Raw genomic sequence first — 14,580 nt, 5'->3', positions numbered from 1 at the left:
TTTGTCTGCTTATGGAATTATAATACCTGATATAGAGGTAGCATACAGAATTCACAGCCTGAAAAGTGTTTCAACCATAAAAGACAACATTTTCCAGGCTCTAGTTTCAAAATTTTCCTCCTTATCCTCTAAAATAAATCCTTTATCTTGAACTTATTCAGAGTGGGAAAAGCTTAGTCTAATTTTCACTTTTTTGGAGGCAGATCCTGATCAACTAAAGGAAAAGGTCAAAGATCTAGAGACACAGCTCAAAACCTCAGATCTAGAAAAGCAGCATTTGAAGGTAACTATTTTAATTATAGTATTATAAATGTTTTGTGAAAACAGCTGTTGAAAACTGTTTTTATGCTCACCATCTCTGAGTTTTAAGTATGTATCCTAAATATTCCTGGGATCACATTTTATACTTACATTTAACCTTGATACTACAAAGTTGATTATATTCATCTGACTGTATTAAAAATATTTATTAAAACAGAACCATCAAAAAATTGAGACAAATAGGATTAAAGAGTAAATTATTTTTAACTGTCACAAATATAGCTCATTATTTTAATATTTTTCTAAGTTTTGGGTCACATTGGGAAGTGTCTTTTATTTCCTTTAGAAATTCTTTTCAGGAATAGTTCCCTTAAAGAAAGATATTTGATATGCTTTCTCTCTTTAAGAATCTGTAAACAGAACAAAAGAGCATAAATATGAAAATTAACTAGTGATCACTGGCTATTCTACATGGTCATTAAAGCTCAAATTGTTCCTTTACCAGATGCCTAACTTTTAGCCAGGCAGAAGCCCAACAGTTTACCTGATCATAAATATATTTATAACAAGTGACCATTATTCATTGAAAATTAGATATTTGTAAAGAAAATACAAGTAAAGCCTAACCAAAGAATCTTAACCAAAATAACTTCAATGTTGTGAACAGCCAAGTTTTTTGATTGCCTCATTGAGAGTATCTTAATATTCTTTTGGAGAAAGATTAAATCCCCTCTGATTTAAGAGCTGATAAATTTTAGTCCAAGACCAGGACATAACTTAGAGAACAAATAATTTGACAGTTAACAAGTTAGTTACTTACACTGTACAATGAAACCTTATTAATAAAATCTTAAGAAAATACTTCTGCCGTATATTTGACTATTCAGGTTACTTTGGCTTTCATGTTTGTAATTAATCTCTTTAGTTCACACCTAAAGAATGTATTTTTTCCTATATATACCTTTTAAAGATAATATGTTCTTATTAGGAGGAAATAAAAAAGCTGAAAAAAGAACTGGAAAATTTTGATCCTTCATTTTTTGAAGAAATCGAAGATCTGAAGTATAATTACAAAGAAGAAGTGAAAAAAAATATTCTCTTAGAAGAGAAGTTAAAAAAGCTTTCTGAACAATTTGGAGTTGAATTAACTAGTCCTGTTGCTGCTTCTGAAGAGTTTGAAGATGAAGAGGAGGAAAATCCTGTTAATTTCCCATATACTAAGGGCCACATCTAACTATAGTTTTATTTAACTGTTTATTAACTTTATAAGTTAAAATTCCATCTGGAAGTTCCATCTGGAAATCAGGCAAGTCTCTGACCTACATGATTTCCTTCCCAATACCTTGTACCTTTACCTAAATTGGAATTTTTAGTAAATAAAATTATACGAAAATTTCAACGTATTAGAAAAGTGTATTTTTGAAGACTTTTAGGATAAGTTATATCTGTCAAATAGGCAATGAGCTATGGTGAATTCCTATACATTCATAATGTTTTAAGTTTCTTAAACATTTAAAACTGGGGTTTTATATATACTTACATATTCTCAAATTATATGTGTGTGTGTGTGTATATATATAGATAAAAATACATCATGAAGTTGAGCCATAAGTTTTCTTAAATGTCTAGCAGTATTAAATTCAGCTTGAACTATTTAATTTTTAAAGTAAACGGTCCAGAATTGTTGGTTTGTCTTTTATGCTACTACCCATGTATAATGGACTGAATCTAACCTTTGTACAAGCTGGGCAGCTTACTATTATATTTTAAATTCCAGAGGTTAAAAACTCACTTGCTGTTTCTCAATAAAATTTTGAATAGATATTTGCAGGTGGGAAATTCATTTCTTCAAATGCTAGAAGACATGATGCTATATTAGACAGTGAACAATAAACAGAAACTCAGATATTTTTACCTTCTAAACATGGCAGAGTATTCAATATTGAAATATAATAACAAAGAAGCTGGTTTTTAATTGCATTTCCAGTTTATACATTGAGTATTATATCTTTGAGCCTACCAAATTTCTGATTATCTATTTTTGAAAAGTGATTAAATAAGCACTTAGCATCAAAGGCATACACATAATTGTTCAGATTCATGTTGATAACAACTGGTTTTGAATTCATATAGGCATCTGGGATTGGCCAGCATAAACCAAGATGATGGCGATGGACCTGAAAAGAAAAAAAAAAAAGGGCATTAGCTTTTAGCCTGTATTATCTTCATTCACTTACAAATCTTTTGAGTGCCTACTATCTCCCAGGCACTATTTAAGGCTCCATGTCATCTTACCCTTTTTTTTTTTCATAGCTGTTCTCCTGACATATTACATATTTACTTGCTTATTGTCTATCGTCCCCATTAGAATGTAAGCTTCATGAAGGCAGAGACATTGTTTTGTTGACTCTATTTCCAGCACCTGGAAACATGCCAGGAACATAATCAGTGGCTCCATAAAAATGTAATGAATAATAGAGTCTATTGCTGAGTGCAGAAGTTAGCCAATTCAAAAATGTGGGCGGAAGGCATTCTAACCAAAAGAAATATCATGTGATAGAATCGTGTTTTTGCTCTGGTTGCATTTAGTTAAGAACATATACAGCGCGGGTGTGTTTGGGAGATGGGGGTAAAGAGTTCTGGAAATTTGAACAGGGGCCAGATCATGAAAAATCTTAATGTCACTGAACACTTTTATGCAGGGAAGTAGTATTCTCATTCATTTGTGAAGCATGGACAGGACAGGGATAAGACTGAAAGATAACACTGAGGAGGGTGACAAAATAATTCAAGCATGAATCTTGTTTTAAATTAAAATCAACAGCCAGTTGGTGGTAAGAAGTACACAGATGCAACAGATGAGAATCTTTTAGAACTGATAATTGGATGTAGGAAGTGATGGAGAGAGGGGTTAAAAATGATATCTAAGTTTTTGGCTTCAGTGAATTGTTTGGAGTTGGGGTTGGTCCAAACTGGACTAGGGTCCAGTTTTGAACATTACAAACTAGAACCTATGTGAAATCAAACAGACAAGTCCAGGAGACAGAAAGGGTGCAAAGGGTAAAAGAATTCATTCTGTATATATTAACTGTCACCTTGGCACTCTTTTAACTCAACGAATTCTATAATCAGGTACCTTTGAGAAATGCTGCGTTAAACTAAGTTATTAGTACAGATGTCTTAGAGAACACTAAAGTTCAACATGAATTTCCAAGAAGGCGATACATAGTATGCAGGGTTTTCCGGACATTTTCATCACTTTAATTCTGAAACACATCTAGAAGAACCAACGCCCCACAGAATAAATACATATTGGGAAACACAACTTTATCATATAAAGACGGTGGCATGTGAGATGAAGAAATTAAATTACTGCAAATCAGAAGTACTGCAATTTGTAGAGCATTTTAGTGCCACTTCTACTTTAAGAACATAAAATGACATAATCCCACTAATTATTTTCTGCCATTACCTTGATTAAACAGCCATCACTGCAGTGCCACACGATTCCTTCAATTTTACCCTCTCTGCAACCTTCAAACCAGGACAACAGATCATTGTGCTTCAAAGTAGGTAGATTTCTTATTTGAAATGCTCCATGTGGTATAAGAAGATGTAATGGATGCTTCTTGCTTCCTAACCCTAAAATTGTAAAACTTTGCCATTAGCCATACAGAAGTTTCAAAAAGAATGAGGAAATTTCTCCCTCCAAATTAAAAAAAGCCTCTAAAACATTGAGGAATAAATTTACCAAAAAGTTTAATTCCTTGAACAGAGACAAGTGCCCTCACTCAAAAGTCGGCACCTTATCCCATTAAATCTAAATTCCACCTTTGTGTGCTCTATACCAGGAATTGGCAAACTATGACCTTCGACTAAACCCAGCCAGGTGCCTGTTTTTGTAAACTGTTTCAATGGAACACAGCCAACCCATTCATTTAAGTACTCTCTATGGCCTGTTTCAGAGATATGGCCCAAAAATCCTAAATATTTACTGTCTAGCCTTTTATAGAAAAGTCCACCAACTGCTGCTCTACACCATTTAGCCACATTCGACTATCATTCAGTATTTACCAAACAGCCACGCTGTATCTGATAACTTGTGTAATTACTGTCTTAGATTCTTTTTACCTGCCAATCAGTCTGCTTCTGATCTCTATATAGGATTTTGCTATTCCAGCTTTAATGACCTTGGGTCTGTCTTCATCCCTGGGTTAACAATACTCCATAGTGCCCTCAGGACTTGTACTCAGATCATCATGGTGTATATTCTAATGCTTGATATACTATTCATTGCTAATTCTTTTATTTACTTTACTCCTAGCTGTTAATTAATGCTAAACTAATTACCTAGCCATGAAACGCAACCTAAGTGCCCATCAATAGATGAATGGATAAAGATATGGGATGTGTGTACACACACACACACACACACACACACACACACACACACACACACACACAGAAAATGGAATATTACTCAGCCATAAAAAAAGAATGAAATCCTGCCAATTGCAACAACATGGATAGACCTAAAGGATATTATGCTAAATGAAAGAAGGAAAAGACAAATACTGTATGATTTCACTTATATATGGAATCTAAAAACCAAAACAAATAACTCAAGTTTATTAGTCATTTCTTTAGTGTGTATTTTTTTTCAGTTGAACCTAGGAAGTTTTCTTTAAAAATGACTACCGTAACTAAAGAAAAAGGCTTTACTCACCATATGGGTTTCCATTAATATTGGTTCCTATAAGCTCCAGTGTTTGTTCTAACAGATCTGAGAGTGGCACTGCACTAATTTCCAAAAGACCAGGATCATCAGAATGATGCCTCAGTACCAGGGCGATTTCAAATTCATAATTTACTACAGAGGAATGCCAGCAATACTGTTTGCTGTTTTTCTCCACTGGTACCCAACCTATCATTTAAAGAAAGAAGTGTTTTTTATTGCACTGTTTTTCTTTGGATTAAGACCTAAGGTAATTTTAATTTTTGTTGCAAATTTTCTGTATTTTCTGGATGTTCTATCACACATAGGTATCACTTTTAACATCAGTGGAAATGTTAGCAGTTTTACTACTTTGTAAATCATAATCTTTTTCTTTAATCATAAGGTCTCATTCTTGATTCTGCTGAGGAATTAACCTGTTTGATTAGTCACTTCAGAGCACTCAGCATTCTTTTAATAGAAAATTCACATTTTCAATAAGAATTGAGCACCATTCTAAGACACAGCACCAAAACCTTTTTTTAAATTAAGTTTTCTCTCTACCTTCTCTCCAGTTTCAGGGACGATAGACAGATGCAAGTGTTCCGCAATTCACTGTATTGTTCCAGTATTTATTGAACAATTTATTGATTCTACATTTATTGAATGTTACTGCTATTCCCTTCCTAACTACTGATGGCAGATTAGGCTTCTTTGTTGTGGAGAATTCCTTACCAAAAAAAGACAAACTAGGGCATAAACACTTTTATGACCGTCACATCTTTGGCATTCATTATTCACCCAGATTACTATAATAACCTCTTTGCTGATCTACTATCTCCCTTGTAATTCTATTTCAAGAATTTAAATTTAGTTCTGCTGTAGCTCTGCTTAATAATCATCTTCAGGATAAACTTCAAACTTCTTCAGATGGAATATAAACCCCTTTAAGATCTGAGCCCATTCCACATCTCCAGCCTCTACTTTTATAGCTTCAAGTGTCATACACTCTAAACATTCCAGCCACAATAAGGTGTTATTTAAAATTTCTCAAAGATTCCATGATCTCTCCCCTTCGTAGGAGTTTGCCTAAGCTGACCTTCTCCCTTCCCTCGCCAACTAACTTCCTGGTTCTTAAGCTTCAGTTTCAATGTCCACTCCACTTAGAAGCCTCCTCTAACCACCACAGGTTGAACTAGGAGTTCTTCCTCTTTTCTCCAATTGTACCCTGTGTATTTCCTTTTAGTTCTTAAATCATACTATTATTGGTAGATTTTTCCTATTGTCTAAAAGATCATCAAGGATAAAGGTTCTGATCCTCCTCACTTTTGCATTACTAGAATCAAAGAGTACTTTGCACATTATAGGTTCTTTTAATCTGGAGTTATCCTTCTACTCAGCACACTTCTGCAAAATTTTCCCATCTCCAGAAAAACTACTGTGAGACACCTATTTTCACTTCCCTTCGAGACAGATTTCTAGGATCTTTGCAAAAAATATATACATATTGTTATCCCCAGTCTAAAAAGTAAAAAGCTTAATATCCCGTTTCAGATTAGAACATACCGTCATCGTGACAACACTTCAAGGCTATTCCCACACTCAATGCTTTATTAATCTTCACAGACTACAGGTAGTAAACTGTCCACCTGAGAAAAGATTCTAAACTTGAGAGGACGTTCTTGATATGAAACATCTTTGGTATCGTTAAACTTAAATTAGACTTAGAAAAGTTGTGCTATACAGATAAATACCATGAAGAACCATATTAAAATTAAGTTCTGTAATTTCCAATTGAATGTATAATAATACCAGGAATGTGTCCATTTTCATCAGGCATTGGATTCCCATTTAATTGTTCTATTTCCTTCGCTGGTATCCAGCACTCTGGAACAGGTTTGAAGTCCTCCTCAACATTCCAAAAAAATTCTAAAAGAGTTAAATAATCTTATGTGTGGCGATACTTTAAAAAAATACATATAACACTGAACAAATTCAAAGTGGGAACAGCTAATGAACCCCATAATGTCAGGTATCATATAATTAGTCTCCATTCACTACCACCACAATGTGACTACTTCTCACGGTTAAGGTACTAACACTTTAAATTTTCAATTTTGAACCCACCACTATCTGTAACAGTAGTAACAGTCTAACTAAAGCAACCAATGTTCCAGCATGTGTGATTTATGGTAAATTTTTAATGCACTATGAATATAAATATATAAAGATTATATGTATGAATGAGTGGATATATAACAATAAATGTATGTATCTACTTATATAATATTTAGAAGTATCTACTGTAATAATTAAAAATATTAATAATCCTTTGAGATTTGTGCCTGATTTATAAAATTACCCATTTGTCTCTTAGGGAGACAAAACCAAAATGTGTCACTCATTATATATATATATGTGTGTGTAGATATATATATATATCTACACACACACAATAATTTGTATGTTTTAATAAAATGGACATGCTACAATGAAGAGTCACAGAAGTGTTAGGAAAATATTTTGAAATATTTTTCAAGAATATGCTTTTACATATAAAGATATTCAATTATAATTTTTTCTTTTCCCAAGGTGCTTAAATTGTAAAGAAGCATATAATATAAAGAACACCATAGCAAGAAATAAGCCAAAAATTTCAACTTAAATCATGAAAAGCTTTAAAAAAAAAGAAAAAAAAGGACCCACTAACCTTTAGAGTTTTGTTTTGAATGTAGAAAATTTTTAAACCTTTTCTCAGCTAGTTTGTTAGGTTTTCTATCTAGCCGAGCCCAAAGGTATGGCTGACCTAAAAAATAATGAAAGGAAAAAAAAAGTTTAAGAGGCAAACAATAAAATTTATCTTGAAAGACATTTCCGTATAAAATTTTTCAATAAACAGTAGGAGTCATCTCCTCTAAGAGAAGCAACCCAGAAGACAAAGGGAGATAAGCAGTATAACAGACATCCTACCTAACAGTACCTGATGTATAAGACTTAAGTCTTTGGTTAGAGAGTGATGGGGATGAGATAAAAAGCAAATGTGACTCTTTCATAAGGACATTCCACAGCCATACTTTATTAGAAACTAGCAATTGTGAGAAACCGAAGCTAACTCTATACTAAATGGAAACATAACCAGAAAATTGTATTCACACTTTCCCTGAAACCGAACTATGTGCTATGAGGGTTAATTCCCAAAAATGTGGAGTGAGGCTAAACTGTTTTGCATGGCTCTGACCCCTGGGGTCAAGGCAAGGAACATTGATTGATAGCAATGCTTTACAGTCAGGGATCTGAGAAGTTTCAGGGCGGGTGCCAGCACTCTTTATTGACAACAGTGAGGCTAATGAGTTGCACCTGGTCTCAGTGAGACTCCTGGAGGGCTGATGTTGAGGCTGGTTACTTAGCAGGAAGATACCTTCAGGGCCAGCAAAATATAAAAATCCCCAGCTGAGACTCCATTTCAGATTCCCGGTTTCTGAGGTGTTCCCTGTCTATATCAGTGGTGGTCCCTGCTTTAAGAAAGTTGTGTCCTGCCTGGATTTGTCAGGAAGGTGGGGGAGGAGTCGGGGCGGGACTTTCACCTGGTCTCACCAGACACTTTGCTGTGAGAGAGTCTTTGGTTGTGATGCGCATCCTTTTAATGCCTTTGCTGCACTGCCTATCCTTTACCTGTAATAAACTGTGAATCTGCAAGCACTGTCACTCTGGGTTCTGTAAGTTTTCTTTAGCAATCCAATCTTGTTTAACTGCTACCATTATACATGACTACACATATGATGCACATTGAAGTTTCTTAATATAAGTCTAAAAAAATCTTTTAGTTTCTTCAAACATATAAACAGAGACTTATCTTAAAAATTATTGATTAAAGTTTGGTTTAGGCACTATATATTACTCATTAGCTATACCAATAAATAATATGAAGAACCAGATTAAAACTACATTGTCATTTCTGTTGAATGGACCTTTTGCTCTTTTCACAATAAACATAAAAGAACGCATTGCACTCACACCCATTAAGATGGCTACTATCAAAAAAATAGAAACAAGTGTTGGTGAGGATATGGAGAAGCTGGAACCCTTCTGAAGTCCTGCTAGGAACGTAAATAATGCAGCTGCTACAGAAAACAGTATGACAGTTCCTCAAAAAATTTTAAAAAGAATTAGTATATGATCCAGCAATTCCATTTTTTGATACATACCCCGAAGAACTGAAAGCAGGGACTCAGATATTTGTACACCATGTTCATAGCACCACTGTTCCCAACAGCCAACAGATGGAAGCATCCCAAGTACACACTGATGGATGAATGGTATATACACACAATTATGTAGTATATACAAACTTGTGGTATATACATACAATGAAATATTATTCATCCTTTTATAAAGGAAGGAAATTCTGACATGTACTACAACATGGATGACTCTTGAGGACAATATGCTACGTGAAATAAGCCAGCCACAAAAAGACAACTACTGTTAAGACTCCACTTATGTGAGTTACCTAGAGTAGTCAAAACCCTAGAGACAAAGTAGAATGGTGTCTGGAAGAAGGTGGGGATGCTGAGTTGTTTAATGGGTAGGAAGTTTCAGTTTTGCAAGATGAAAAGAGTTCTGGAGATGGATGTGTCGATAGCAGCACAACGATAAGAACTGTACACACCACTGAACTGTACACTTAAAAATGGTTAACATGGTAAATTTTATGTCATATGTATTTTATCACAATTAAACATGAAAAAAGATGCACTTCAGAAGAGATTTCCTGATATAAAGGATGTGTTCAATATGCATTTAACTGTTCTATTTCTCTTGCTGGAATTGTGAGGTAATTTCACTATCCAGAAAAAAATCACAAAGATTATTTCTCTCTTTTCAATGCATTTTTTTCCTTAACATAGTTGACAATTTCTATTTGAGTTTAAAGTACATTAAAATGAAATAAATTAGAGACATTGCCAATAGTAATAAAAACAATGGAATCAGCACTGGGACCAGTGGAATAAGAACAAGCTTTAGGGTCAGATAAACCCTATTACCAGTTGAGCCTTCATTAATTATATGGTCTCGAACAAATTATTTATGTTCTCTGAGCTTCAGTTTCCGTTTCTGTGAAATGGAGAGGCTTATTGTGCAAATTAGAGATAACACATATAAAGCATTTATCATACTGTCTGGCCCTTAATGGGTATTAAGTAAATATTAGTTATCTTTCCTTCTTCCCCCAAGAGAAAGATACAATGATATAATAAATAAGTATAATGTACCAATTGTGATTTTATTATTTTCCTATTATACTTAGGTTTCCAAGGGTTTATGAAGGGCAATGCCCCATTTCAGATATATATAGTTTAAGTGACTAAGAAAAATAAGTAATATTTGTAGTACAGTTTTATATTACCTTTGTAAGTAGTAACATAACAACATGTTCCATCCACTTTTTCTGTTGGAATTGCACTGTGTATATCTGCATCTAATGCCTTGTGACTTATAGTTTCAGTTGCCAAAACTTTAAATGGCTTAAAAAAGAGAAAGAGAAGACTGGTTTAAGATAAATAGCCTCTATACCTTCGCACACACTCTTACCTGGAAGTTCTTAATTTCACTAGCTCTAAGGGATGATCACCAGTTTATCCTTCAAAATATTTCTCCTGTGAAGTTCTTACAAATCACCCACTCCCCTTCTATGCTATCATAGCAATACATGTTTTTCCACACAGATTTGTAATCAGAGTCGACTTGAACAACACAGGTTTGAACTGCATGAGACCACTTATATGCAGATTTTTTTTTCAATAGTAAATACTGCAGTACTACACATTCAAGGTTGGTTGAATCCTGGATGCAGAGCCCTGGTTATGGAGGAAACTCGAATATGAGGGCCAACCACAAGTTATACTCGGATTTTCCACTGCTGTAGGATCCAAGACCCTAACCCTGGCATTGCTCATGGGTCAACTGTATTCACATGTTTCTTCATCCACCATAATAAGCTTGACAACAGGAACCATATCCTATGCAGAGCTGCATCCCTAGCACAGGTGTTAAGTGTGTTCAGTCATTTACTTGACAATTATTTGCTAAATGCCTCCTATGGGTTAAGTATTGTCCTCAGCACTGGGATAGAGGTAAACAAAAAAGGACCTGCCTTTGGTGGAAGGTTCATTTTAAGGAGGGAGATGATAACAGCAACAAAATGTATAGTACAATGTTAGCTACGATAAGTGCTGAGGAGAAAAACAAATGCGGACCCTTTCAGCTTTATCAGTAGTGAACTGTTTGCATATTTAACTTACGGTTTTTCTACTGTCAGGAAGACAAGCCAAGAGTATCAAGAATGGAGGAAAAGACATTTTCTAGGATTCCTACCAACTTTTTATCTGTAATTTATTTTCATTTATGAGAAAAGACTATGCCACTGTTTTACAGTCTAAATTATCTGAAGTAATACTCACCTTACATAATGTGAAAAAACACTGTACAATATAAACATACTGGTGTGATAGGCTTAAGACTAAAAAATGAAGTACTGTTTCAGAGTCTGGCAAACTTAGGAAATTAGCCCCACTCTGGTACTGATTCAGTATTTTTAAGATAAAGCTGAATAGTTAGGGATTTATCAGTAACTTATAACATTGGTATCAGAGGATATCAATTTAACCTGTGGCAGTAGGACCAAGGTTTGGCCCAATAGCTCTCCGCGTGTGTGTGTGTGTGTGTGTGTGTGTGTGTTTAAATTTATCAAAGATTCTAGGGAGGAGATGACTTTATGGAGTTCTTGATAAGGACAAATATCCCTTCCATAAGAATGAATTACCTACCACTCCATGCTACTGACCTGTCCAAAGGACAGCATAAGATACCAAGGGGTACGCAGAGTTCTCCTTCTCTGTCACTTAAATCTTTAAACTCTGACTGGAAACAGAAGGCATGTGTGTATAAAAAGTAATAGCTAGTATCAACTGAGTGATCCTCTACAATTTCTTGGTAGGGGAAATCACTAGAATAAGTAAGCTGATGAAAGATTTCATAGAGAACTTCTGATTCCAAATTTTTAAAATCCTGGAAGTGATCCAGGCAGGGTGCGTAGCCTGAGCAGAGAGACAGGATTGTGCTTGCTATGTTCACAGGATGAAACAGGCTTTGCTAGAACAGATATGTCACTTTAAGTAGGCACCTCTGTCAAAAACACACATGGCATTTTTCACTACACTGAGCTCAGGCACCTCATTGTGGGCCTAACAGGCACTTTGCGACTGGGCCTGATTAATGAGAATCCTTGAATTGCAGTTAAGAATTTGAATGCTATGCTATAAACAACACTATAAGCTATACTTGACTGCAGAGGGACAAGAGAAGGGGCTTATTTTCCTGGTGGAGAGTGCTTTTACAAACTACTCGCCTCTCACCCACAACATACAAAGTTGAGAATCACAGCTAGAGCGAACCACTATTCAGGATGCCATTGTTTCGTATGAATTAAGTTTGTTAGGGCTTAAAAAATAAAATCTTGACAACTACTGCTACAGACATTTAGTAGTAACTGCAGGGTTTTGACTAGGAAAGAATAATGATCATTCTCAGCGGCAAGAAAGAACAATTTAGTGCAAGAAGGGCGTAAAATATTAAGAACTATAATAGCAGTGGCAGTGAGACGTTATAAGGTAAAAAGCATCAAGGTAAATGGAAAGCTGGCATGAAATGACGCCAGGGTTTATCCAGTGCCTACCATGTGCCAGGTCCTAAAAACTGGGACTAGAAATAACACAGCAGTCTTGGCCTTAAAAGTCTTTTAGCCTGGGAGACAAGAAGGCCAGTGTGAACGATGTTAACGGGAAGTGGAGGTGGAGTCAAATGCACATGCTGATTTTGTATGATGAGTTGAAGCACCCAACCGATAAGTGGTGATTTTGCTATCCAGGACTTTACTATGTATTAAAGAGTTATCCTGATACAGGATCATTCACCAGTATTTATTAAGGGCCCTCTCCATGTGTAAAACACGTTGCTGCGAGAATAGAAAACCTTGAGATGGAAACACCAAAATTAGAATCAAGTAGTTAATTACTGGTAACAATACACGAGGTCTGATCTTTAGTGACCTATTTAGGTTAGTTGTCAACACTGTCATCGGTTCCCAGGTTTGAACAGGTGAAGCAAGTCTTCTAAAATCTCCACTTTGACACCACACTCGTGAAAAGTAGGAAAGCTTGTTTTGCGGTGACTATACGACTACTTAAGGGACTTTCCTCAAAAGGTGGTAACCTAAGAAGAAAGGAACATTATTTAAGATGCGGGTTTTCAATTTCCATGCGATGGCAAGTTTGAATCGCCGGATCAGAAAAATTCTCCCGTAGATTCCCTCCCTTGCAACTAAGAGGGTACAAGAACCTGGAGCTCGGGGCGTAGAAGACCCGTACCCTAGACCGCCCCAGCGAAACCTGCAAACCGCCCCCGCCCCCAGTCTACAGGGCGGCTCCACCGCGCCTGGGAGCCCTCTCCGAGTTCAAACGCAGCCCGCGCCACGGGGAGCAGCCCACCCGCGGCCGCCCCGCGGGCCCCGCGCTCCTCGGTACCTGATGCTCCCTTTTGGTGGAAGGCTCCTCCTTCACCTCCGTCACAAACACACACGGCATTTTCCGCTGCACCGAGCCCAGGCGCCTCATGGTGGGTCCACAGGCAGTGCGAGTGGAAAGCGCGCTTACGAACAGCGCCGGGTCCGCACCAGGACAACATCCACAGCAGTCAGCCGAGCTGCTCAAGCCACGCACCTTCCGCGCGCTGGCCCAACGGCCGCGCTCCCGCGTCCCCCGGCACCGAGGTGGGCCGGGACGCACGCCCGGAAGCGGCCTCCTGGCCGCGGAGCCTTCTGGAAGTTGTAGTGCGGAAGCAAAAGGTACCTCCGTGTGTGCTCTCGCGAGCGTCCCTCAGGGTTGTGATGACATTGAAAACACAAAGATCCGTTTCTGGTGTGTGTGTGTATTAGTAGCCGATGATATTTATGAAAATTAAATGCTATGAAGTGATAAGTAATGAGTGATTTTAGGTGGCGATTTAACACCATTTTGATGAAACCGATTTGCCTGTTCCCTTTAATATGTTCCTGGGAGAAGCACTGTAGAAGCTTAGAAATATCCGGAGACATCTCAAGGCGAAATGAAAAGTAATTTCCCTGGAAAAATGTTGGAAAACGCTACAACTAAAACATCTAGGACCCTCCCAAGAAAGAAATATTACCGTTTGTATTACGCCTCATTGTGCGGCATAATATGGTCAAAATTGGTTCTGGTGTCTTTTCCAGAGTGAATGCAAAGTGTAGCCTTAGACCAATCCAAAACCACACGAATACCAACATCCAGCTTTCAATCTCCATCTTTCATAGGAACCTCATTTACCTTAGTTAAGTATGAGCTCCAACAGAGTCCGAATGGCTTGAGTACTTGTCGTCAATCACCTGCAGAGGTAAAAACAGCTTTGACTTATTGCTCAAAAGAACTTTGGAGGGTAAGTAATGACAGTCAATGACTGAATAAAAATTAATAAATATTAAATATTTAGTAATAGTAGCCTTTCTATCTCATTGAAGCTAGTAGTCCCTA

The 14,580-nt window shown here is 36.5% G+C and overlaps 2 protein-coding genes across 9 annotated transcripts in view; one reads left to right on the top strand and one right to left on the bottom strand.

Annotated features, from left to right (window-relative positions):
* The window catches only part of CEP290 (centrosomal protein 290), a 100,782-nt gene extending 95,333 nt beyond the window's left edge, over positions 1–5,449 (top strand). For both annotated transcript variants that reach the window (XM_022552458.2, XM_089921088.1), the window contains 2 exons: positions 204–283; positions 1,250–5,449. In XM_022552458.2, coding sequence (XP_022408166.2) covers positions 204–283; positions 1,250–1,495 — 326 coding nt within the window. In that variant the 3' untranslated portion in view covers positions 1,496–5,449. The remainder of the gene's footprint in view (positions 1–203; positions 284–1,249) is intronic.
* RLIG1 (RNA 5'-phosphate and 3'-OH ligase 1) lies at positions 2,210–13,813 on the bottom strand. 7 transcript variants are annotated; one of them, XM_022552466.3, is made up of 8 exons: positions 13,084–13,232; positions 10,383–10,500; positions 9,181–9,277; positions 7,686–7,781; positions 6,788–6,904; positions 4,988–5,185; positions 3,734–3,903; positions 2,210–2,438 (listed from the first exon to the last, which is right to left on the bottom strand). In XM_022552466.3, exons 2-8 carry the CDS (start codon positions 10,452–10,454, stop codon positions 2,250–2,252), a joined length of 939 nt encoding a protein of 312 aa, XP_022408174.2. In that variant the 5' UTR covers positions 10,455–10,500; positions 13,084–13,232; the 3' UTR covers positions 2,210–2,249. The 7 variants fall into 7 exon arrangements, with proteins under 7 accessions (XP_022408174.2, XP_022408171.2, XP_089777220.1 ...); XM_030763011.2 differs by lacking the exons at positions 9,181–9,277; positions 13,084–13,232 and adding exons at positions 2,557–2,683; positions 13,558–13,788 and having other exon boundaries at positions 2,329–2,438; XM_022552463.3 differs by lacking the exons at positions 9,181–9,277; positions 13,084–13,232 and adding an exon at positions 13,558–13,772.
* Positions 13,814–14,580: the final 767 nt, after the last annotated feature.

Source organism: Delphinapterus leucas, chromosome 11 (genome assembly GCF_059928025.1).
Source record: "Delphinapterus leucas isolate spDelLeu-1000000601 "Yukka" chromosome 11, BTC_Dleu_Yukka2, whole genome shotgun sequence".
Lineage (NCBI taxonomy): Eukaryota > Metazoa > Chordata > Mammalia > Artiodactyla > Monodontidae > Delphinapterus > Delphinapterus leucas.
Note: the sequence above shows the minus strand (reverse complement) of the source record. Positions and strands in the feature narration are given on the sequence as shown.